Source organism: Sparus aurata, chromosome 12 (assembly GCF_900880675.1).
Source record: "Sparus aurata chromosome 12, fSpaAur1.1, whole genome shotgun sequence".
Classification (NCBI taxonomy): domain Eukaryota; kingdom Metazoa; phylum Chordata; class Actinopteri; order Spariformes; family Sparidae; genus Sparus; species Sparus aurata.
The window spans coordinates 28,176,086-28,202,085 of record NC_044198.1 but is presented as its reverse complement, the minus strand read 5'-3'; the positions used below and the strand labels follow the sequence as shown (position 1 = coordinate 28,202,085).

General features: G+C 45.5%; 1 protein-coding gene and 2 long non-coding RNA genes across 5 annotated transcripts; 2 read left to right on the top strand and 1 right to left on the bottom strand.

The window, feature by feature from the left end:
* The first annotated feature begins 389 nt into the window (after positions 1–389).
* homer1 (homer scaffold protein 1) lies at positions 390–25,788 on the top strand. 3 transcript variants are annotated; one of them, XM_030434900.1, is made up of 10 exons: positions 390–1,543; positions 15,999–16,155; positions 17,482–17,613; positions 17,725–17,817; positions 18,216–18,269; positions 18,857–18,999; positions 23,418–23,577; positions 23,663–23,773; positions 23,860–23,940; positions 24,180–25,788. In XM_030434900.1, exons 1-10 carry the CDS (start codon positions 1,539–1,541, stop codon positions 24,366–24,368), a joined length of 1,125 nt encoding a protein of 374 aa, XP_030290760.1. In that variant the 5' UTR covers positions 390–1,538; the 3' UTR covers positions 24,369–25,788. The 3 variants fall into 3 exon arrangements, with proteins under 3 accessions (XP_030290760.1, XP_030290761.1, XP_030290763.1); XM_030434901.1 differs by lacking the exon at positions 18,216–18,269; XM_030434903.1 differs by lacking the exons at positions 18,216–18,269; positions 23,418–23,577; positions 23,663–23,773; positions 23,860–23,940; positions 24,180–25,788 and having other exon boundaries at positions 18,857–19,003.
* On the top strand, positions 5,433–7,966 carry LOC115592298 (uncharacterized). Its single transcript, XR_003986107.1, has 3 exons — positions 5,433–6,005; positions 6,915–7,065; positions 7,247–7,966. It is a non-coding gene; the product is annotated as an uncharacterized LOC115592298 (long non-coding RNA).
* On the bottom strand, positions 7,429–9,290 carry LOC115592299 (uncharacterized). Its single transcript, XR_003986108.1, has 3 exons — positions 9,093–9,290; positions 8,263–8,398; positions 7,429–7,568 (listed from the first exon to the last, which is right to left on the bottom strand). It is a non-coding gene; the product is annotated as an uncharacterized LOC115592299 (long non-coding RNA).
* Positions 25,789–26,000: the final 212 nt, after the last annotated feature.

The window sequence follows — 26,000 nt, the reverse complement described above, 5'->3', positions numbered from 1 at the left end:
ACACTCAAGTTAGCCGGGCGCTAAACCGGAAGTTAGCTTGCTCGTTCGGCGGAAGTCTCTATTGCGCACGCTCCGTGGGCCCACAACAAGAAGATCCCGGGTATTTTTTTTTTTATTATTTATTTATTTATTTTATATAATTTTTTTTTATATTTTCATACCCGCGAAGTCGAGCCATTTTGGCTTCAAAACGTCACTGAGCTGAACGAGGCCCCGCCCACATGTGTTCAGGTTAACGTCCTTGACTAAAATGTGTATTTATTGATTTATTGATTTATTTTTTGTTTACATTTATAAATACAAACGTCACCACTCTACATATTTTTTATGCAGCCAAACCGGATATTACCAATTACGTCAAATTCCAGGGGCTGCGTGATGACGTCGTGACTTTAATGCTCCCAGCGGAGCGGCGGCAGGAGGAGGATGGAGCCGAGCAGATGAATGAGCTGCGGGCTGATGAGAGGATGAACCGGCCGGCGGAGCGGCAGCGTCTCACTCTGACATCCCGGTGTGACACTTCGGATAAACTACAAGCGGAGAAGAAGAAGAAGATGAAGAAGAAGATGAAACAGCAGCAAAGTGCAAAGTTATCTTTATAAACATACAGATTTCTGGCTGACGTCTGTGGAGCTGCTGTGTTACAGGAGCACCGAGTGTTTTCTGTCTGCTGCCCAAAAACAGAGATGAAGCTCCGTCTTCAAAGAAGATGTCTACCATCATCATCATCATCACCTCCATCACCGACATACCGAGCGGTGTTGACCGGCTCACCTCAGTGAAACTGACCGTTAAAGGATTTTAATGGCGAGAAAGATCCCGCGGCTGAAAGCGGGATTAACGGTCGGACGGTTTGTTGAGATTGAGAGCTGAGAGTTTAGTTTTTTTCTCAGCTGTGGATAAGATAACTATCTGTACAGTGTGTGTGTGTCGCTGCTCATATTTCAGTGTTGTCCTCACACACACACACACACACACACACACCAGCAGCAGCAGCTAACGGAGGATTCACTTCACGTTAAGCTAGCGACGGATGTTTAAAGCTCGCTAATTTACAGACTCTGCGCTGTTTTCACCGGTTAAACATTTTTTTTTTAGTCTCTTTGGACATTTTCTGTTTGGATTTTTAAAACTTCACCAGCGTGATTTTATCAGCCTGCCTCCTGCTGTCAGTCGCCTCCAGAGTCACAGCTCGATGAAGATAATCCTCGTTTGTGCTTAAAACTGAGGAGTTTGATTTAAGCTAGCTAACGGGAGCTAGCGGCGGGCTCATCATGTATGCACCGGTCAGCTCGCTCGGATGAGACAGATCCCAAAATGAACCCCAGGACGTAACACTACCTCCTCCGCCACCAGAGAGCCATGTCGGACTGAGAGCAGCGCCGCGGTGGAGGCTCCGTGAAGTCCCGACCAGCAGAGCGGCTGTAGCCGGAGACAGAGAGGGGGGATCAGCTAGCCTCCAGCCTGCTCACACCGCCCTCCTCCAGAGACCACAGACTGAGGATCACCGTCGACTCAAGCCAGCAAATCCAGCAAAAATGGGGTATGTAGTTACCATGCTGCTCTGTTTCTCTCTGCACTGTTTATTTGTGTCATGTGGAGTCTCTGCTGGCTGCTAGCTAGCCTCCCATGGCTAACTGTGTGAAGTCCTCCTGGCTGCTCCTGACAGCCTGTCAAACAGTCCAGACACAAAGATACAAAGAGACTCAGACACAGAGATACAAAGAGACTCAGACACAGAGACACAAAGAGACACAGACACAGAGAGACAAAGACACAGACACACACTGCTGATAGACTCTGCTGTCCATCATTATGTCCTCTCACAGCCTCCAGACATCCTCCGCTCAGATGAAAACATGAGGCTGCAGTGAAGTGTGTGATTTGATATTATGTTAAAGAGGTTAAACACATGCTTTATAGTTGTCTTTATAGTTTCATGGGTAAATATAACTGTTGGAATAGAAGATGTTCAGTTTATCAGTCGATATTCTTCTGTACACTGAATATACACACATACTTTTTTCTTTCCACCTATCCCTCAAATGTGGTTCTCAAACCTCTGTCAGAAACATGCATGAATAATGAAGCAGAGTCATTCTAGTTGTTGGACTGTAAAATATCCTGAGTACTTCCTTGAGAAGTGATTATCAAAAATGTTAAAAAAAAAAAAAAAAACCTTATTTCACAATGTTAGAGAAAAAGTTCAATGAAAAAAACGGTTTACTCAAACTGATTAATCAATTTTCAAAATAGCTGGCTAATAATTTAATAGTTTACAACTAATCAATCAGTCATTGTGAGGAGGGAAAATGTCCACATTCCTGCTGTCGGCTTCTTTGGTACAAAGAGTTTCTGTCTTCTATCTTTGTTACAAAAGAGCAGGGCTGCTCTTCAAACATTTTCATTGATGATTAATCCGTTGATTCTTTCTGGATTAATTGATTAGCTGTTGATCTGTTTTCATCCTCAAATGTCTTGTTTTGTCCACAAAGACATTCAGTTGACAGAGGAGGAAAGATAACAGAACATATTCACATTTAAGAAGCAGGATTCAGATTATTTTTACTGTTTTTGACAAGAGAAAATGACCCAATCTGATGAATTGATTATTAACATAGGGTGGATTAATTTGATAGCTGCAGCTGTGGCAGAAGAAGCTTCTCTGGTGTGGCTGAACCTGCAGATGTTTGGTGATTCTCCTGATCTACAGCGACCTACTTCTTACTCCAGATGAAAGCAGATGATGTAGCATGTGATTGGTTTGTTGTCATATTGTGGTTGGAGGGGGGTGGAGGAGAGGAGGAGGAGGAGGAGGAGGAGGGGTTCTGGACCGCTTACATCCTCTGTAATTCTCAAGGCCAATGGTTATAATCCAGTCAACAATCAATTCCCCAGACGCAGAACAGACAGCGAGCCGGTCCGATCCTTAATTAGCGAGTCACACTGAGCTGTGCCGACGAGCGCTGCAGCTTCTGTTCTCGTATAATTAACAAGCTGTCCTCCTGAAGCTTGGCTGCTCTGAATAAAACAGTGTGCAGGCAACATTTTCTCCTTTGCTGCTCGGGCCAGTAGATTAATGTTTGATTTACCACCGGCACGTTTTCAGACGGTGGCAGCAGGAACGACTGCCTCACAGGAATGTAGGAGCTGTTAGTCGAGGTCGGCTGATTATCGAGGGCGACATTCAGCATTTTTCTGATTATTGGCATTGAGGTTTGTTTGTGTCTGATGGCGATAAAATAAATACATTTGAAAATGCAGCACTTTGGCTGTGATGTAGCATCCTCTCTCTGTCATCAGTTTCAATTATCGGTCTCCTGGATTATTAATAATCAGTATCAGCTCTGAAAAACCACATCTGTCGTCCGCTGGTCATTAGTGAGCACATGGATCATGTAAAGAAACAGAATATTTCTACCAGGGTTGCTACTAACGATTATTTTCATTATAGATTAACCTGTCCATCATTTACTTCTGCCCTGCTACACTTTGGATGCAAAGATTAAACTTTTTACTCGACTACATTTATTTGGTGTCTTAAGTTACTGCAGATTCAGATTGTTCAGTGTTTGACAGGCTGTTATTTGTGACGTGTGACTGATCAGATAGCGCTGCAGGTGAGACTTTGAGATTTGTGTGGTTTGTTTAGCGTGTTTCCACCTGTAAATCTAAAACCATCTCAGCAGACTGTTTATAATCATATGGAGGTTCTTGAGTGTTGTGGTTGAGATCCTGACCCTCCACAGAGAAGTCTGTTGCTTTTAGATGATGTCACATAATCACTGTCAGTAAATATGGACCCGGTCCGGCTCTCAGTCCTACAGAGGGGTTCTGTTTTCAGGGGGGAGTTCACTGAAGACTTGGTCGGTCGGGCTGACGCTCCGGTGACATTTCCTCTTTAAATTTGGTGATTTTATTTGATGTCTAAGTTGCCAGAGACAGAAACTACAACAGCACAGTCGTGGACGATGAGGTTTTTGCTCTGAATGGCGTCACGTCGTCACCAGTAACTTACAACTGAATGACCAGAACATCAGCGTCACGTTTTCTTATGCTTGTCATTTTATAACCTCTTACTGTTTCTCTTTCACTTCCGCTCTTCATCCTGTTATATATCTATGGAGGTCAAGAACAAGAGATCTGAAATGTCTCTTTATTTATATATTTATACATATTTACTCTGTAAACGACGCAGCGCTCCAGCTGTCAGTGCGTCTCTGTATCTTGAGAAATTGTGAGAAAAAAGATTGGAAGTGTCGGCTGAAATCCTCCTCACATGACCACACGCACACACACACACACACACACACACATGCACACACACGCACACACACACACACACACACACACACACGCACACGCACACGCACACACAGACACACACACACACAGATGGGTGTTTTAAACTGGAGGTTGCGGCCTGCCAAGCCCCGGCCGCCTCCCTCTGTGAGTGGGTTAACCATCAGGCACGCTGCGATCGGATTGGCCGAGGGGAGCATGTGGGAGGGACAGAGCGAGTCGGAGGATGTTCACGGCTCATGACCGGCACGTGTCACATGGCTGTTGCCATGACGACGCAGCAGCTAAGTTTGTAATGCAGAGTTAGTTATTTTTTTCTGCTCGACAGCCGTCAGAGTTTCCTCCTGTCGAGTGTTTTTCATGGACGTGTGAGTGATGAATCTTTGTAGGAGTTCCACTGAACTGAGAAAAAACTGAAATCGTCTTCAAGTCACTTTACACGTGAAAGATGCTCAAACGTTGATATTTCCTCATCGTCATTTATGAGAATTTGCTGCTTTTCTTTGTCTTATATTATAATAAATTTAGTATTTTGTGGCGTTGAACTATTTATTGAACAAAAGAAAACATCTGATAATGTTTCCCTGAGCTCTATGAAAGTGGAGTGGATCATTTTTCACTATTTTCAAAGGAAACAGACTAAAATTGACTATTTCAGCTTCTAAAGAGAAACATTTGCTCCTTTCTTTGTCTTTGTTTAGATTTTTGTCTCTCAAAACAGTCAGGATATTTTTGTGTGACTTTTTGTAGGACAGAAAATTAATCAGTCAGGAAAATAAACACATCAACTCATAATGAAAATAATTATTGGCTTATTAGGACTGAAACATCTCAAATGTGAGGATTTACTGCTGTAGTCTGTTTTTATGTCCTTATAAATGGAAGATTTGAGGGATTTGAGATGTTTTGGGACAAAATAAGACATCTGATAATGTCTCCATGAGCTCTAGGATATTGGGACGGACTTTTCTTTAAGTGTTTTCTAAGGAAACAAGATTCATGTTAAACAAATAAGATTTTAATCATTAATCCAACATGACAGTTTGTTCAGTGGCAAAAAGTGTTGCTTAAAAATCAAGAATCAGTGTGTATATATATTATAATTGATTTTAAAGTATTTTTTTATTTAAAGGAGACATATTATGCAAAACTCACTTTTTCGTTGCTTTAGTGTGTGTATTTGCATATCTGGAGTGCCTCCCCACCCCTTAAGAATGATTTTTGACCACTAAGTCAATGTTTTGTAAACGGACGCAGTCAGAAAATGTGTCTCTAAAGGAGCCAGTTGGATTTCACCCGCGCTGTTACGTAACAGAGCGGGTGATTTGAATACTCCCACCCTCGTGCTGGATATCTCCTCCCACATTACGCCGGCTACCTGAACGATGATCCGCCATTTTCTCGCCTCACTCGTACACGACAGCCTGACTACTACCATGTACAACCCGAAAGCCAAGCACTCCTGCTATGTCATGAGATGCATGGATACTCATGTTTCCCTTCATCGCTTCCCTACCAAAGAGGATATCAGAGCGAAGTGGCTAAATTTTATTTTTCAGGGAAACGTCCCAGCTTCAGTGAGCAAAAGTGTTTTTGACTGTGCCAGTCACTTCACGCCGGACTGTTTCAGCAACCAGGGTCAGTATAAGGCTGGACTGGCAACGAGATTGTTCCTAGAAGATGGATCCATACCCACTGTCCGTGTAAGTATTTAAAAAACAGTTTCGTTTGTGTTACTTTGCCGTTTAGCACATGAGCTAACGCTAACCGTCGATGTAGATATGAGGCTGAACTAACGTTAAGTTGCAACGTTGGGCTTACTGGTCATATGATTCACTGTAATGTTAATCAGCAGTCTTTTAAAACATGGCACTGAATTGAGAAAATGAATTAGGATATTCATATATGATCGCTTCTAATCGGCCGGTGAACAACTGCTCGGCCGTGAACATGCTAGCTAGCTAGCTAGCTGGCTAGCATGTTCAAGGCCGAGCAGCTAGCTAGCTAGCTCACCGTCCGCGAACAACTTCTCCGACGTGAATACGCATGGGAGACCGTCTCCTCCACATGCTCACGGCCGAGCAGACGGTATGAAATGGTCTCAGTTGTTCACGGACGGTGGGCTGCGTTAATTTATTATCATGTTGTGCTAAAGGAGGCTAAAGACTTCCTTTGTGTTAGTATTCATGTAACTACGTGTGTAGTGTTAGCTGCTTGCATGATAGACCCGATCTGAGAGTACCAAAACGTTACCTGCAGTAAAGCAATCACTACTTAGTTTTGAAGCCGGAGACAGGGGTTACCTGCCTGCTGTGCTACGATTAACGTTAGTTATATGCAGACACGGACACAGAAAAGTTGCTTCGCAAATGTGTACGTTTTTGCTCACGTACTAAAATCTAATGTGAAATGAGGGATTTGCATGGGTTTGTGATTTGCCAGATTCTTCCTCATCAAATTGATTTTTTAATCATCAGCAGAGGACATGAGTCCTGCATTTTTCTAAATACAGCTATTTATTTGAAAATAAATCACCATTTTCTGAATATTTTTTGCAATGTGTACAATGTGCTCGCATTCTTATTTAGCATTGTATTATTTTTCCTCCCAAGACTATACCTGGCAGCCCTGCACTACAATGAAAATACAGACCGTCCACAGGCAACAACCTCAGCTGGTGAGCCACTGTTCAGGCTTCATTTCCAAAGTGGAAGAAAGGAGGAGAATACACAGCAAAGCCAGTGAAGGAGCAACCAACCTTTCGTAAGTTTTAAACCTTTTTATTGAAATCACACAGAAAAATGAAACAGACATTAAAAAATACTTGTAAAATAAATAAAATATAAATTAACCAGTGTCTATGGCTTTTTCTAGTTTTGTTTTTAATAAATATACGATAAAACACGATAAAGTACGCACAATATTTCACTTTTTCTAATTGCAGATTAGGTGGATGACATCTTGGACCTGATGTTTGAGAAGGTTTTTCAGGACCCTGGTTCATACGCAGATGACGTTTTGAAGATCTCCATTCCTGAGGCACTCTCTGCGCAGTTAGAAACGCTGGACAAGAAGGAGGTGATGGACCACTATGTGACAAGGTTCAGTCAAGGGCCGGTCTGAACCCCACGTAGATGCCTCGAGTGCCGGGGAACTCCATCCGTATACGCAGCACCACACAGCTGGGCAGTGCCACACAAACTCTTCAGCCCAGAAAGCCCCAACACCAGCTCTCAAAGCTCCTATATGCCAAGTATCTGTAACGGCTGAACAGAGTGGATATATTTAGTTATACATTTATATTTAGACATAGTTTTTGATTTACCTTATATTTTTTTGTAAATATTTATATTACCTACTGTTTAACAACAGGCAATAAAAACTACTTGTACATTCAGTAACTTTTTGAATAGTTGTGTGTTGTTTGCTGTACTTGTATTTATAAAATTATATAAGCTGTTTTCTGTACTTTCAGTGTTTGACATGTAGACATAAGAATTATGATCATCAAGAGACAGGTTCGTAGGAGTGGGATGAGTATCCAAAAGCACAAAACATAAATTCCTGCACAATATCTAATTTGTATTTCCACCATTTATGAGCAGCAAGATTGTCATAGACCTAGGTGTAGATGTTGCTAATAAACTGTGTTCTTGCAAATTGATTTTTTTGCAGAAATGTATCTTTTCTAGTGTTTGATATGTAACATTTTAACAATTGTCAAACTGCCTTTCAAAAAGAAAAATAAGCAATGTAACAAAGTGGAAAATTGAATTTATTTCATTACTCATATTTTTATTACAATAACAGAATTTATACCGTATATTACCAAATAATAGCCGGGTCTCAATTAAACGCCTGTCCAAAACAAAGGCCTGGTCTGTTAAGTGGTTGGAACAAACAAATAAACGCCCGGCTATTATTTGATATTTTACGGTATGCAAAAAAAAAAACACTTACTGTTCTATTCCCCTCAGACGTAAAGGCTCTGTAGATATTTAGTGCATTCTGAAGTGAGAATGCACACTGGTACGAGGCCAGGGTGGTCTGCCATGCAGGAAGGTGAGTTTTGAAGCTGATTTAGTCTTCTTATAACCTGTAAATGTGAAAGGTTAAGTGACGTTTGATGACTGATAATATGACTGAATAGTTACATTTTCATTCAACAAGCAGACATTCTCAGGCGCTGTAGGCATTGTTATGCATCTAAACATAAGTACACACCTAAACCAGAGGGGAAAAAGGGAACATATCAGTTTAACGGTTTTTTTATTTGAATATGTTGTTAGCAATAACGACTGGTCAGCATGTGCAACGATGTAACGTTATTAATTGGAATTAGTGCATTATGTTGAAACGCAGTACAAACGGATAAACAGACATAACTATGGGGGATACGGAGCTGGCAGACAGTCGCCCCAGCCCGCACTACATCCCCCGTTTCACAACTTGGTTGAAAAATTAGCACACACGTGAAAAGTGTATGACTGTGAGTTAGATGTCGGACAAAATAATGACGTAACAGTTAACATTATTATGGCGTAGCTGAGAATAAAAGTGCTACATTCCCACTCGTAGCTGCCGAAAAAACATTGCGGACTTGTGAAATTTACTCGTGTAACGGGAATAGCATGCTACTTATGTTTACTCAACACATATCTAGATTTTTATAAGCAGTGAGTTACACATAGAGCGGTCAGCGGTCGACCGTATTTAGTCAGCGACCGTATTTACCGACGTACAAACATACACATTTTTAAGAAAAAAGTAAAATAAAGATCATAACTCACCATTCAGAAACGTCTTGTTGCAGTCTACATTGAGCAACTTATTCGCTAGCTCCTTCTTGTTCAGGGTCTGACTCTGGTTCAAACATGTAAGGTTGGACAGCAAAATTTCCTCCTGCAGCCATGTTTCTCCCAGGGTTCACGCTCAGTTGTTGTCATGGTAGCATGAGCGTGCCGGCGTCGTCACACCTCCCGGAAGAAGTGGGTGGATTACCCATAGACATATATATATAGACGCCTCATTGAGCGCTGGACCGTACGTCGACGTCGCCGCCATATTGGAGGAGGCAGATCCGCCCCGTGAACTAATACGAGTCAATGGAGTGAACTTTATAAAGCTCCTTCTACAAAGTGCTATAAGTTAATGTGTCTCATTTACACATTCACACACATACGGATATATTCAGGAAACAGAGAGGAACCAAAAACAACGTCTGTAACGTTCTCTGAGGATTATAAATGTTAGCTAATCCTCATATGTTCAGTATACAGGTCGGCACCAAACCATTTTATAATGTTTTTATGAGTGTTTACAGCTGCTAATGTATGTTACGCTGTTACTGTGATGATACATGACAGTTAAATATTCAATCTGTCCATAATAACCACATCCTGACATGCAAATGAGACATCTGTCCGCCATACTGTCAACTTGGTTAATCTAATCTAACTTTATATGGACAACTGACTGCATAATATACGAATCAGAATCAGAAATACTTTATTGATCCCCGATGGGAAATTCAAGCGTTACAGCTGCTCCCATTCAAAGTCAAGAATATGCAGAAAATACTACTACTATGATTTCACTAATAATAATGTTGAAAACTATATATGGTGCATATTTATAATAGTAGCCTGCTGATACTTCACTTTTTTTTTTTTACCATGAACCATTTGTCATGGTGTGTATCTCTTCACTGCTGTTGCAGTTTCTCATCTTGATTTGCAGACTTTATTTTTGTCGCCATGATATTATTAGTCAAAAATCACTGTATTTATAAAATGACGGTGTTTTTGATTCACACAGATGCCACATTTGCATGTCAGGATGTGGTTATTGTGGACAGATTAAATATTTAACTGTCACGTATCATCACAGTAACAGCGTAACATACATTAGCAGCTGTAAACACTCATATACACATTATAAAATGGTTTGGTGCCGACCTGTATACTGAACATATGAGGATTAGCTAACATTTATAATCCTCAGAGAACGTTACAGACGTTGTTTTTGGTTCCTCTCTGTTTCCTGAATATATCCGTATGTGTGTGAATGTGTAAATGAGACACATTAACTTATAGCACTTTGTAGAAGGAGCTTTATAAAGTTCACTCCATTGACTCGTAGTAGTTCACGGGGCGGATCTGCCTCCTCCAATATGGCGGCGACGTTGACGTATCGCAGCAGCGGGCCAACCCGCTCAATGAGGCGTCTATGTATATATGTCTATGGGATTACCTGTGTCTCATTTGCATTTAAAGAGACAGGCACTCAAAACCGACTGTTCTGAACAGGGCTGTTTTGGCAGGGTTATTGAACAGTTATGAACTGCTATTGTGCTTCATCCTTATGGTATTTTGACCAAAGCATGTCACAGACATTTCATTAGGACACCAGGGAACTAGATTAACTTGTAGAAATAGGGTATAATATGACTCCTTTAAATGTCCATATCAGCTGTTTCTTATGATATTAAATTAAATATATCTATACGTTTGCTGCAGCGAGTGATCGATCAGATGAATTGATGAGGTCTCCTGGTTACTGGGAGGTTTCCTGATGTTTAACACACAGAACAATCCATCTGTGAGAAACTGAGATAATCTACAGATGGCTGCAGGTCGTGATTTCCAGCGTTCATGTTGTTGTTCAGATGATTGTGGCGTGAATCCACTTAAAGTCCAGAGCGACTGATCTGTAACCGGAGCCGGTTCTGATAGAGAACACACTGTACGTAGTTAGAGGATAATCTGAATACATTAGCCTTTCAGTCCCCGACAATGCATGTCTTTGTTTCAACTGTGTGTGTGTGTGTGTGTGTGTGTGTGTGTGTGTGCGTGTGTGTGCGTGTGCACGTGTGTGTTGCACGTTGCTGGCTGGACGTGGAGAACTGCTGATATGATAACATCTGCGGTCAGATTCCTCTGTCGAAGCACTCGTCATTGAGACTCGAATGCCACAGTACGCTTCATTGTGAGAAGGGATTATAGGCTAACAATCAACACACACTCTCACACTCTCACACACACTCTCACACTCTCACACACACACTCTCACAGCGACACACACACACACCGGGGCAGGTTCTGATCTAGGCCACGCTGTTGGACTAATGACACCATGAAATATAAAGTGACTCAGTGAAATATTGTCGGGACATCACTTTAAAAGCGACGAGTAACTGAGACTTCAGCTGGTTTACAGCCGGCAGATTAACATATTGACTAATCATCGTTTTCTCCATATTAAATAATAATACAGCAATTAAAGCGTTCCAGATTGGATGATTACATTTCAAGTTCAGTTTCAGTTGATTAAATTCATATTTTCTCTTCTATGTTTGACCCAGTTGAAACATTATTTGTCCTTCAAATCATTTTGTTTCTGGAGGAAAGAAACGTGAAAATATTAAGATTTAAGAAGCAGTTTATTCTTTGATAGAGAAAGAAATCCTTCAGTCTGATTTATCAAGTCAGGTGCTGAATAATCAGACAGTTGACTGATGGATGAACTGTTGGAGCTCCAGCAGCAGGAACCAGGCGCACGCTGTCGTCTGCCTCTGAGGAATCAACAACACATTTTCCACAAATTCCTGAGAACTTTGGAGGTAAATCTGTGGCTGATCTCATCGTACTGCACGATGTTCAGTGTGAGAACAGGAAGGTTAGCAGACGGTCGACTTTCCAGACTCTCTGCTGGTTTTACATGAGATCTGGACCTGAACGCGTCCTGACAGGCGTCACGGAAGAGCTGCGTTAAGCAAATCATGTCAGAGGAAGTCCGATGTTGTCGTGATGATCAGCGATCAGCTCGAAGCCTCCACATCAAAGACAAACGCTGAGAACAAAGATGAGAGCAGCACATCCGGGTCATGACCCGCCCGGTACATTCAGAACACAGAACAGTGTATTCAGTATAATACAGTCCAGTATCTTGTGTTGCCTGTTCACTGCTGAGCTGCCGGCCTGTTGGCGCTGCTGTAATCCTGCGTACGCTCCCTCACATCACCACAGCGACTCTGATTAAGTGTCTGTCTTTAAATAACATCTGCAGTCTGATGACTTAATTAACACACTGAGACACGACGAGAGGTTCCCACAGAGGAGAACAATGGACGGTCCCGCCGGAGACACTCGGCTCACAGCCCAGCAATTAAATCTAGTTTCCCTGAAGACGAGCAGCTCGACGGCTCGGATCAGACGGATACAGACGGTTATTGTTGGGCTGTTGTCACTGATGTTGCAGAGAAACATTCAGACGAGAGCCTTTTTGTTCAGTCCGAACCAAACACAATGAGGAGATTATACAGCTCCCTGTACGCAGATTAAAGAGCTGAATTATCATCTAACTTCAGCAGTTTATCGACTGAATAAATGCAGCCGGACTCGAGCTGCCGGGTCGTCTTGTTTGTCTTCATCCCGTGTGAACGAGGATCCTAATTATCATGGAGTCAATGAAGCAGAAATGGGAGGTAGCGACGTTTTTGCATTTTGGATACCCAGTTTGCATTTTGACACCAGTTTCAGATAATGTATCAGAACGATAACCAAAGCAGACGTTCCTATCTGCAGGACATGGTGTCAGACAGAGCCAGAATAAAACTGTAGAGGATAAAGAAAGTAAAAAAACAGTTTGATTTTGGTGTGAAAAGTTAATTAATATTAGGGCCAGGACTCTGTGAGTCACTATAAATCTGTCACTCAGGACTTTAAAGTACTTTTACTTCTGAACTATACGTAGATAAGTACTTCATACATGTATTTACTGTAAACTTGTTCAGTCAAACAGACGAGCGTCCTACTGCGTACTACAGGCAGTTAAAACACACTTGGAAAGACATCATGGATATATATCATAAATATTGTTTGATTTTAAGATGTTCACATCAGCAGCTGTCCAGACTGTAGTTAATCTGGCACGTAGCAAAGACGTTGATGGAATTTAATAAAAGGTGTTCGATGTAGTTCCTGGTGAAAAAGAAGTTTTCTTGTGTTTAATTGAACGTCTATTCATTGTAAAGCTCTACATTTATTCCATAATAAAGACTAGGGGTGGTTAATCGGTCCAATTTCCCGATTCGATTTGATTCCGATTATTGAAGTCTCGATTCGATTACAAAACGATTTTCAATTATTAACGATTATTGATCTTCCATTTAACATCAGTCAGCTGCTGAATTATTTCACTTCTCTTTTGAGTAACACCTCACAGCACCTTCAATATTGTATAGTGTAACTGTAATATCAAAATTATTATTTTTCACTTTGTTTTAAATGTAGTGTTTCACTGTTAAAAGAAAGCTGCCAAGCTCAGCAGCCGGACTCATGTTAGAAGCATTGTTGGTGACGAGAACCAGGGCGTGTTTCTCTGTTCCCCACTCGTCTGCCATTGCTTTGAGAAACTCACACATATTTGCGCTTGTGTGGTTATCATCCATAGCTCTCGTCTGAAGTACGTAGGACATTAGCTTCCATTAACTGCTGACATAATGAGCTGTAACGGTCACATATGAGACTGTAGCTCTGGATGTCCAGGCATCGCACGTTATTGCTACCCTGTGAGCAGAGTTGAGGGACTCTTGCACGGAAAGGTTTGTCTCCTTGTAAAGATTTGGAATTGTGAAAAAGCTCCGGGATGGAATAACATATCTTGGCTCCAGACTGTGGACCATGTAGCGGAAGCCAGTAAGAGGAGGACTCCAGTTTCTATTACTATTTCAAAAAAAAATATATTATTATTTTTTTTTTTAATCGATTTTTGGAAATTTAATAATCGAATCATAATCGTCAATATTATAATCGCGATTAATCAATAATCGATTTTTTGCACCACCCCTAATAAAGACATGTGAGAAGTTGTCTTGTTCTGATAAATCTGCTCTCAGTCTCATTGTGGATTTCAGAGCGGTCAGAACCAGACAGCTGTAGCTTGTTTTACTTTTTATCAAAGACTCTGAGACTTTTCCGTCCAGATCCTGCTGATCTCTGCACGTTGGCTCAGGTGCTTTCAGTTCACCTTCAGCATCTTCGCCTCACTTCACACTCACACATACGAAGCATCAGAGATTCTGCTGCTTTGTTCCAGCCGAGCAGCTCCAGTGTCGCTCTGAGCCTCTCGGATCTCTGAAGGTGTTCACAATAAACAATCGACAATCAAACTCCAGCAGCGTCTCCACAGCTGCCAGACAAATATGGAAGCAGGCCAGCTCGCTCCACATGACCTCGTCAAACCCATCGACCCGTTCTTCTTTAATGAGTCTAATCTCCGGAGCGGCACCGGCGCTGACGAGAGGCATGTCGAGGCTTCACGTCAACACGTCTGCTGCCAGCGTTCAGAGTCCTGCTGACGGCTGCACACATGATGATGTCATCGACTGTGTGCTGCATCCTTCAGCTCGAGTATTTAAAAGTAGAAACAAATAAACACATCTGCTTTTAAAAAATGTGTAACTCCTGTTCGATGTGCATCTTAACCACCAACACACGAGGCGGTCGGTTTGAAGAAGACGTTCAGTCCGTCTGATTCTCCAGAATACAGCTCATCAGCTTCACTGTTCGAATGAGATCCAACAGTTTTTCTTTCTTAAACTTCTATTTTACTGTGTTTCATTGTGTTGTGAGTGTTTAAGAACATCCCGCATAGCAACATGAACAAGTCTTTGTGTCACAGATCTCCTCAGTAACATCGGACCGCTGCCTTCCTGGTTTCCACTAACAGAACTTGCATTATGACCCAGTTCTTTTTTCCGACCCTGCTGCAGAGCTGTTGTTGTTGTTGTTGTTGTTGTTGGAGAGTAAATATTATTATATATCGCAGCATTATGAATGTTTGTATGACGTTATTTTGTCGAGGCTTTATTTTGAACATAAATCATTTTTAATGACTTCATCGCACGCCGACTTCAAAGTTCATTAACTCTGATTAATGAAGTGATCAGAACATTATCGGTTTGTTTATATGCTGTAGAAAATCTACATTATGAGGCAAATTTTCGTATTTGCAGAATAAATTGATTATATTTGTTGTACTAAGTCATTAGTTGTGCAGATACAGAGTGTGTTTACGCTCTCAGTGTGACGGGTTTGTTGGGTCACTGGGCAGCAGGCCCGGTTCTGGATGTGCTGAGATCTTTCCTGGGCTGGACAGTTTTGGATCTTTGATGTGGAGCTTTAAGCTCGTCTGTTGGTTGGACAGGAAGACACTTTGGTCCCAACAACTGTCTGATGGATAACCACAACATGTTCTGGAGGATTCATGGTCCCCTCCGGATGAACACCTGCAGAACTAATGAAATTCTGCAGCTCAGCTTTGCTTTGTGTTCAGCAGCTAACCTGCTAAACTAGATGAAGAACACTGACGTTAGCATTTAGCTAAAAGCCCGATCACAGCCTCACAGTCGTTAGCTTGATTGATTCCAGACTCTGTGTTTTTGTCTTCTGGCGTCAACTTGAACACAGTAACTTTCTGAGTCGTTGATGTGGCTGCAGTGGCGACCGGAGCTAAAGTGTTTTGTTGCACACAAACTGTACTCGTTTTATGTTTTTATCTATTTCGGTGCGACCAGATCCTGTTTTCCTCCTCTCGCTCCGGTGCTCAGTTACACTCCACATACTTCAGTGGCCTCAGAGTTTGACCAGACACTGATTGCTTCATGTCTCCTGTTTCTGTCTTCCTCCTCACAGAGAGCAGCCCATCTTCAGCACGCGGGCCCACGTCTTCCAGATCGACCCGTCTACCAAGAAGAACTGGGTCCCCACCAGTAAACATGCTGTCACCGTGTCCTACTTCTATGACAGTACCAGGAATGTATATCGAATCATCAGCCTGGACGGATCCAAGGTGTGTGTACTTATATAAACCGTTCATTCAGTCTCAGTCAAGGAATTCAAGATTGTGAATTCTATTAGCAAAGAAACTAGAATTAGGAGTCATAAAGGACGATATAAAATATTAAGAATTGTAAAAACATGGATGATATCTTCCACGTCTCAGCGTGCCCGGCCCGTTTGCCTCAGCCGGGCCTCTCTGAGCTGAGGCAGTGAAGGGGCGTTGGTGCTGTCATATCTATGTGGCAGTGATTATTTTAGTCTGGAGGTGCAGGGGTGGAGTTAGCAGAGTTATGTAAGCGCCTCTCCGGGTGACTGCTGCTGTTGTTGAACCAGCAAGTTCTGCTGGAAATAGCAGAGACTGGTGGGCTGCTGCTGGAGGACGCGCTGATCCAGACAACAACAAGTTCTGTCAGCGCAGGAGAGGAAAACAGACGGAGGCCAAACAAAATCAACAAGCGAGGAAACTTTTGTGAAAAACTTGAGCTGCGTTGTTGTCCTGGTTTGATCAGAATGGTTCTGAAAATCTGAGTAATAGTAAAATAAATAGATAGATGATAATAAAGTTGTTGTCAAAGTAGATTCTCATATTTCCAAAAAGTTTTCCTGTCCTGTTGACCGACAGTCTCACCTGGTAGCAGAGATGATGCTAACTGACTCAACACAGTTAGCTCAACAAGCAACGTTAGCATAAAGACATAACGATTTGCTAATACACGAGTTAAAGACACTGAAGCCGCTTTCATACAAGAAACATTCATACATTAAAAAGTAATGTTAGCGTTAAGAAAAGTTACGTTACTATAAATTCCTGCTGTTTTTCTACAGGTTAGCTTCTGTTTGTTGGTGAAATCACTGCAGGTCAATAAAGATATCTGCGATGAAACCGTCTCAACTTCCTCTTGTGTTCTGAAGCTTTTCGGGCTCAGAATCGTTGAAAGCTCGATCGTCTGCAGTTTCAAGTGAATCTGCTGATGAGAGCTGTGTGATTTAGTTTGACCCGGATGTGAAATCTTTTCAGTCGAAAGTCCCCAAACGGGAAGAACAGAATATTAAAGGAGTCTGAACAGTAAATTTGAACATTTTCTCAGAACCATCTGTGCTCGCCTCTCTCCCAGAACCCTCCCACACTGATCAATAACACTACAGGCAGTTGGACTCAACTTCAGAACTCCTCATTGACTGCTGCCCGTTTATCAAACAGTGCGAATCCAAACCCACGATTATACAACACACACACACACACACTCTTTCCCCTGAAACAACGAGACTCCAACAGACGATTTATTTATTTGACGTGTTGTCCTGTAACCGGTCTCATGTGGTTCCTCCTCCACAGGCCATCATCAACAGCACCATCACCCCCAACATGACCTTCACCAAGACATCGCAGAAGTTTGGCCAGTGGGCCGACAGCCGGGCCAACACCGTCTACGGCCTCGGCTTCTCGTCTGAGGGCCACCTGGCGAAGGTGAGCGGCGGAGTTCTGACTCGCAGGAGACTGACTTTGATAAAAGTGCCAGAGCTCTCTCAGAAACATGAAGCTGTTGCTGAGTTGTTTCACTCGCTTCTGTTATTTTAGTTCGCAGAGAAGTTTGCTGAGTTCAAGGAGGCGGCGCGGTTAGCCAAGGAGAAGTCTCAGGAGAAGATGGAGCTCACCAGCACTCCCTCTCAGGTACCGACCACCATCTCCTGGATCTCTCTGTGAAGCAGTGAGCTCCTTCAGACGAGCCTCTGGAGGATGAGACTAATAGATAAACTCATATATATGTGATAAGACACACATGAAAGCAACAGCCCACGAGATGCTAACAGCTAATCATTCAGTATCAGGAGTGTTTTCTTCTTGAGATTTCTGTTTCACACAGTTTAAAGTGCAACAACTCTTCATCTTGATCTCCTCATGAGCTCTCAGTCGATCTGCTTTCATGTGGTCTACAGCTGACTGGGTTCTGATCCAGTGTTGATTCAGTGTTAATGAAGTTTGCTCCACGTTGTGCTAACGTTTAGCCACTAAGCTAACACCATGTGGCTTGTTTTACCTCCTCTGCTCTCCTCCATGATGCTCCTCAGGGTGGCGCTGTAAAGAGGAATGTGTTGTCAATCAGCAAACCTGTTAAAAAGAAGGTAAAAAGAAATGATAGAAGCATTTTCATGACCCGATGGCCCTTTTTCCTCGTTTTATCCCCAATCAATGATACAAACCCCCCTCAGCCCCCCAATTCACAGACTTATAATTAATAACGATCCGCCGTTTGTTCTTCTCCTGAAAACTCCGTCATCAGTCTTGTCGATCATCCTAACAACCGCAGGAAGTCCTCCACAGACGACCCTCCATAATGACACTGATGTCACTCTCATATAAGTTTGTTAAATGTGAAGTTACAGCCAGCAGATGCTAGCTTAGCTTAGCTTAGCTTAGCTTAGCACAAAGACAGGAAACAGGAGTAACAAAGATAACTGCCACCACTTTAAAAGCTCAGTAATTAACATTTTTTAGTTAATGAGCTTGTTAAAGTACCAGGCTAGCTGTTTCCCACTGTTTCTAGTCTTTATGCTAAGCTAAGCTAACTCCCTCATGGCTCTAGCTTTGTTTTTAGCGAACATACTTCAGAGTGGTGTTGGTCTTCCTTCTTAAATGTTGAAATTTTGTGTTAATAGTTTTGTTTTTTTTCTAATTATGTATTTTCTGTTTCATTGACGTGTCCAATCAGGAGTCAGCACCAGGTGACCTGCTGTCACCTTTGACCTCAGAGAGCATCAACGGTACAGACGATGAGAGAGTCACACCGGACACACCTCAGCACATGGAAGCCAGAGCAGAGTCTTCCCAGAATGCACTGCCCTTCTCACACAGGTAAGGTAGAGCCCAGTCCAGAGAGATCGAGCGCAGAGTCCAGAGAGAGATCGAGCGCAGAGTCCAGAGAGATCGAGTGCAGAGTCCAGAGAGATCGAGTGCAGAGTCCAGAGAGATCGAGTGCAGAGTCCAGAGAGATCGAGTGCAGAGTCCAGAGAGATCGAGTGCAGAGTCCAGAGAGATCGAGTGCAGAGTCCAGAGAGATCGAGTGCAGAGTCCAGAGAGATCGAGTGCAGAGTCCAGAGAGATCGAGTGCAGAGTCCAGAGAGATCGAGTGCAGAGTCCAGAGAGATCGAGTGCAGAGTCCAGAGAGCGAGCGAGCGCAGAGTCCAGAGAGCGAGCGAGCGCAGAGTCCAGAGAGCGAGCGAGCGCAGAGTCCAGAGAGATCGAGATCACAGAGTCCAGAGAGAGAGCGAGCGCAGAGTCCAGAGAGAGCGAGCGCAGAGTCCAGAGAGAGCGAGCGCAGAGTCCAGAGAGAGCGAGAGCGAGCGCAGAGTCCAGAGCGAGATCGAGCGCAGAGTCCAGAGCGAGATCGAGCGCAGAGTCCAGAGCGAGATCGAGCGCAGAGTCCAGAGAGAGCGAGCGCAGAGTCCAGAGAGATCGAGCGCAGAGTCCAGAGCGAGATCGAGCGCAGAGTCCAGAGAGAGCGAGCGCAGAGTCCAGAGAGAGAGCGAGCGCAGAGTCCAGAGAGAGCGAGCGAGCGCAGAGTCCAGAGAGCGAGAGCGAGCGCAGAGTCCAGAGCGAGATCGAGCGCAGAGTCCAGAGCGAGATCGAGCGCAGAGTCCAGAGCGAGATCGAGCGCAGAGTCCAGAGCGAGATCGAGCGCAGAGTCCAGAGCGAGATCGAGCGCAGAGTCCAGAGAGAGAGCGAGCGCAGAGTCCAGAGAGAGAGCGAGCGCAGAGTCCAGAGAGAGAGCGAGCGCAGAGTCCAGAGAGAGAGCGAGCGCAGAGTCCAGAGAGAGCGAGCGCAGAGTCCAGAGCGAGATCGAGCGCAGAGTCCAGAGCGAGATCGAGCGCAGAGTCCAGAGCGAGATCGAGCGCAGAGTCCAGAGAGCGAGAGCGAGCGCAGAGTCCAGAGAGCGAGCTATCGCAGAGTCCAGAGATCGAGCGCAGAGTCCAGAGAGAGATCGAGCGCAGAGTCCAGAGAGAGATCGAGCGCAGAGTCCAGAGAGAGATCGAGCGCAGAGTCCAGAGAGAGATCGAGCGCAGAGTCCAGAGAGAGATCGAGCGCAGAGTCCAGAGCGAGATCGAGCGCAGAGTCCAGAGCGAGATCGAGCGCAGAGTCCAGAGAGAGCGATCGAGCGCAGAGTCCAGAGAGAGCGATCGAGCGCAGAGTCCAGAGAGATCGATCGAGCGCAGAGTCCAGAGAGATCGATCGAGCGCAGAGTCCAGAGAGATTCGATCGAGCGCAGAGTCCAGAGAGATCGATCGAGCGCAGAGTCCAGAGAGAGCGATCGAGCGCAGAGTCCAGAGAGATCGATCGAGCGCAGAGTCCAGAGAGATCGATCGAGCGCAGAGTCCAGAGTGATCGATCGAGCGCAGAGTCCAGAGAGATCGATCGAGCGCAGAGTCCAGAGTGATCGATCGAGCGCAGAGTCCAGAGAGATCGATCGAGCGCAGAGTCCAGAGAGATCGATCGAGCGCAGAGTCCAGAGTGATCGATCGAGCGCAGAGTCCAGAGAGCGAGATCGAGCGCAGAGGCCAGAGCGAGATCGAGCGCAGAGGCCAGAGCGAGATCGAGCGCAGAGTCCAGAGCGAGATCGAGCGAGCGCAGAGTCCAGAGCGAGATCGAGCGCAGAGTCCAGAGAGAGATCGAGCGCAGAGTCCAGAGAGAGAGCGAGCGCAGAGTCCAGAGAGAGATCGAGCGCAGAGTCCAGAGAGAGAGCGAGCGCAGAGTCCAGAGAGAGAGCGAGCGCAGAGTCCAGAGAGAGCGAGCGCAGAGTCCAGAGAGAGAGCGAGCGCAGAGTCCAGAGAGAGCGAGCGCAGAGTCCAGAGCGAGATCGAGCGCAGAGTCCAGAGCGAGATCGAGCGCAGAGTCCAGAGCGAGATCGAGCGCAGAGTCCAGAGAGCGAGAGCGAGCGCAGAGTCCAGAGAGCGAGCTATCGCAGAGTCCAGAGATCAAGCGCAGAGTCCAGAGAGAGATCGAGCGCAGAGTCCAGAGAGAGATCGAGCGCAGAGTCCAGAGAGAGATCGAGCGCAGAGTCCAGAGAGAGATCGAGCGCAGAGTCCAGAGAGAGATCGAGCGCAGAGTCAAGAGCGAGATCGAGCGCAGAGTCCAGAGCGAGATCGAGCGCAGAGTCCAGAGAGAGCGATCGAGCGCAGAGTCCAGAGAGAGCGATCGAGCGCAGAGTCCAGAGAGATCGATCGAGCGCAGAGTCCAGAGAGATCGATCGAGCGCAGAGTCCAGAGAGATCGATCGAGCGCAGAGTCCAGAGAGATCGATCGAGCGCAGAGTCCAGAGAGATCGATCGAGCGCAGAGTCCAGAGAGATCGATCGAGCGCAGAGTCCAGAGAGATCGATCGAGCGCAGAGTCCAGAGTGATCGATCGAGCGCAGAGTCCAGAGAGATCGATCGAGCGCAGAGTCCAGAGTGATCGATCGAGCGCAGAGTCCAGAGAGATCGATCGAGCGCAGAGTCCAGAGAGATCGATCGAGCGCAGAGTCCAGAGTGATCGATCGAGCGCAGAGTCCAGAGAGCGAGATCGAGCGCAGAGGCCAGAGCGAGATCGAGCGCAGAGGCCAGAGCGAGATCGAGCGCAGAGTCCAGAGCGAGATCGAGCGAGCGCAGAGTCCAGAGCGAGATCGAGCGAGCGCAGAGTCCAGAGAGAGATCGAGCGCAGAGTCCAGAGAGAGATCGAGCGCAGAGTCCAGAGAGAGATCGAGCGCAGAGTCCAGAGAGAGATCGAGCGCAGAGTCCAGAGAGAGATCGAGCGCAGAGTCCAGAGAGAGATCGAGCGCAGAGTCCAGAGAGAGATCGAGCGCAGAGTCCAGAGAGAGATCGAGCGCAGAGTCAAGAGCGAGATCGAGCGCAGAGTCCAGAGCGAGATCGAGCGCAGAGTCCAGAGCGAGATCGAGCGCAGAGTCCAGAGCGAGATCGAGCGAGCGCAGAGTCCAGAGCGAGATCGAGCGAGCGCAGAGTCCAGAGCGCGATCGAGCGCAGAGTCCAGAGCGAGATCGAGCGCAGAGTCCAGAGCGAGATCGAGCGCAGAGTCCAGAGAGAGCGATCGAGCGCAGAGTCCAGAGAGAGCGATCGAGCGCAGAGTCCAGAGAGATCGATCGAGCGCAGAGTCCAGAGAGATCGATCGAGCGCAGAGTCCAGAGAGATCGATCGAGCGCAGAGTCCAGAGAGATCGATCGAGCGCAGAGTCCAGAGAGATCGATCGAGCGCAGAGTCCAGAGAGATCGATCGAGCGCAGAGTCCAGAGAGATCGATCGAGCGCAGAGTCCAGAGAGATCGATCGAGCGCAGAGTCCAGAGAGAGAGCGAGCGCAGAGTCCAGAGAGCGAGATCGAGCGCAGAGGCCAGAGCGAGATCGAGCGCAGAGTCCAGAGCGAGATCGAGCGAGCGCAGAGTCCAGAGCGAGATCGAGCGAGCGCAGAGTCCAGAGCGAGATCGAGCGAGCGCAGAGTCCAGAGCGAGATCGAGCGAGCGCAGAGTCCAGAGCGAGATCGAGCGCAGAGTCCGGAGCGAGATCGAGCGCAGAGTCCGGAGCGAGATCGAGCGCAGAGTCCGGAGCGAGATCGAGCGCAGAGTCCGGAGCGAGCGAGCGCAGAGTCCGGAGCGAGATCGAGCGCAGAGTCCGGAGAGCGATCGAGCGCAGAGTCCGGAGAGCGAGCGAGCGCAGAGTCCGGAGAGCGATCGAGCGCAGAGTCCGGAGCGAGATCGAGCGCAGAGTCCGGAGCGAGATCGAGCGCAGAGTCCGGAGAGAGAGCGAGCGCAGAGTCCGGAGAGAGAGCGAGCGCAGAGTCCGGAGAGCGATCGAGCGCAGAGTCCGGAGAGCGATCGAGCGCAGAGTCCGGAGAGCGATCGAGCGCAGAGTCGCTCAGATATGTTTCAACTTCACACTCAGCTTTGTGAAGTCATGACCTCTCTGGAGAACTGATTTAAAATGAAATTGGCAGAGTGCAGCTCAGAACACTGCAGCTCGACTCATTCTGTCGATTCGTTGGTTCATTATTAATCCGGGCCTCTGGACAGCGTTAATGCATTACAGTAAAACATGCTTCCTATTAATTATAAACCACTCGATGAGCGGGGGCGGATCTGTCAGCTGAGCTTCAGGGGATGTTGATGCAGCAGAAAGACTTCTTCAGTTTAAAACAGTTAAAACCAAAACCAGAACAGTTTTATTAACGATGAATTAAAAGCACGATCAGGAAAAGAATAAGAAGAATAACATCTCATGTCCTCTCGTCCCAGTTCATCCAGCATCAATAAGCACTGGGAGGCGGAGCTTGCGGCGCTGAAGGGGAACAACGCCAAGCTGACGGCGGCGCTGCTCGAGTCCACGGCCAACGTCAAACAGTGGAAGCAGCAGCTGGCGGCCTATCAGGACGAGGCTGAGAGGCTGCACAAACGGGTATCAGACACAGTGATTGGCTGAACGTTGTGATGACACTGACTGTCGGACACCGTGATTGGTTGATTGACGTTTGTGTTTCCAGGTGACGGAGCTCGAGTGTGTCAGCGGTCAAACGACGGTCATCAAATCCCAGAAGACGGAGTTGAACCGGACGATAGAAGATCTGGAGGTGGCTCTGAAGGCCAAGGAGGAGGTACGAGGAGTGTCCGAGTACTGACGAGTATCTTTACATGTAATCTGATTACATCTAAACGCTTCCTGTTTCTGTCACGACTGCAGGAGCTAGAGAGACTGAAAGCGGAGGTGGAGAGTGCCAACGAGTTCCAGTCTCAACGAGACTCGCTCTCTCTGAAACTGCAGGTGAGTGCAGCACACTGAGGGAAAGTAACTGAGTACTTTTAAGGTATTTGTACTTATGATGCTTTATAGATTTGCTGCAGTATTTTTCACTCCACTACATTACTTTGATGACTTTAGTTACCTGTTACTTTACAGATTACATGCTGCACCAGAGCTGAATGTGTTTTACTGGCGTCCTGCTGCGTGCGATGTTTGACGCTGCAGATTCTGACGCTCGTGTTTCTCTCGGTTGGTTTCAGAACTCGGAGTCGAGGAATCGGACGCTGGAGGCTCATCTGGGCGAGCTGGAGCAGCGTCTGGAGAGCAGCCAGCAGGAGAGGGAAGCCTTCCGCAAGAGCCTCCGCTCGCTGCTGGAGCTGCTGGACGGCAAGATCTTCGAGCTGACGGAGCTGCGAGACACGCTGGCCAAACTGCTGGAGGGCAGCTAGAGAGGCCGACAGCTCCTCCTCCTCCTCCTCCTCCTCCGTCACCTCAGCCAGCACTCAGAGAAGAATCACCTGCATGTCGGTACATCGCCACAGACACCAAACTTGAATGTCTGTTTGTTTCTTTTCTTTTCCACTCGTGTCCGATGAGACAGTTTGTTTACACTCGACTCGATGCGTTCACGGTTCTCATTCTGCTTGGTACTCGTTTACACACCAGCCAGGTGAAGCGTGCCTGGCTCATGCCTTCCCTCCGCTCTGATCGACACGTTCACACTCTGAACCAATCGCTTTGATTTCTCTCTGAATGTCGTTCCGTCTGACGGGATGTTGACTTTTTGATTTATTTTGCTCCTACAATCATAAAGACTGCGCTTTGTTTTTTTGAGCTTCGGTGCACCGAGATCGTCTTTCTCTTCCTCACGTCATCATCAGCCAGACGATCACTCGGTTGGACTTTTTCTAAACTCTGAGTTTATTGATTTTTACATATTTGAAGTTTCCGAAGGGGTCGAATGTCACGAAGAGAAACGTGTTCCTCCTGCGAGCGACGACGAGGACGAAGTCTTCTATTCTTCTACAATCTATGAGCAATATAAAAAGGAGCGTCGGAGGGTAAACGAACACTTTCACTCTCACTTTCAGGTAATTTTACTCTCCGATCGGTGCGAGGCGCGACTTTACTCAACAGTCTTTCTTTCTATACACTTTTTTTAACGAGTACTTCTCTGACGACTTCATAGTGCACTTGTAAAAATGGAGTTTGTGTGTGAGTGAATCTTTTCCTTCTTTGTTTCTGTTGCAACTTGAAGTGCAATGATTGAATCCTCGTTCTGTTAATTTATTACTAAACTGTTACTGAAGCTGATGGAAGTTGTACAAAAAGCAAAGATCTTTATTTACATCCTCTTTTCACTTAATCTTTTTTATTGTCTGGTACGTGAGTGTCGAGGTGGTTTTTGTTTCTAGGAGAAGAAAAAAAAAGGCAATATTTTTGGAGTATTTATCGGCGGAGGCGACGCAGCAGGCGATCGGTCGCAGGTTGGATTTGCAGAGAATCTTTTTTCTTTTGCCAAATAACGTTTTCCTGTACAGATCTGAATCTTTGCTGACGTTGCCTTTGGTACAGAGATGCATCACTGGTAGCCGACTTAGCGGTTCTTTTATGTTGTGGGATTTTACTATTGCCAAAAATTCAGCGACGTTACGAAGAATCCAGCATCTCCACCTGAAGAACACTATTTAAGGGCTTGTTGTTGGTACGTTTGGGAGACTTGAACGACTTTATCGCAATGAAAATGATGAATATTGCAGCTTGAAAGGGAAAAAAATCAAAAAAGACTTTTAAATGTTGATTATAACACATGCTTCAAAACACAAATTGTAATTTTGAGTTTATAGTAAAACAAAACCAAATGAAATATTCACGCAGTCGTGTCGTTCTTTTGTTCTACAGCTTATTCACATTAAAGGCTCATTTGTGAGACATGAGATGTATTAAAACATTCAAAGTGAATTAACCATGTGTACTGAAGTTAGCATGCTAACCAGCTAGCCTCCAGTCTGACAGACTGCAGCTTCAGTTCACTACTGAGTCTAATAATCAACAACATAAACTCATAAATATGAAGAAAG

Excerpts from the sequence above, each read along its gene's own strand:
- homer1 (XM_030434900.1), top strand. Across the intron at positions 17,818-18,215 it reads TCACCAGCACTCCCTCTCAG|GGTGGCGCTGTAAAGAGGAA; the intron begins GTACCGACCACC and ends GATGCTCCTCAG. Across the intron at positions 23,941-24,179 it reads CGCTCTCTCTGAAACTGCAG|AACTCGGAGTCGAGGAATCG; the intron begins GTGAGTGCAGCA and ends GGTTGGTTTCAG.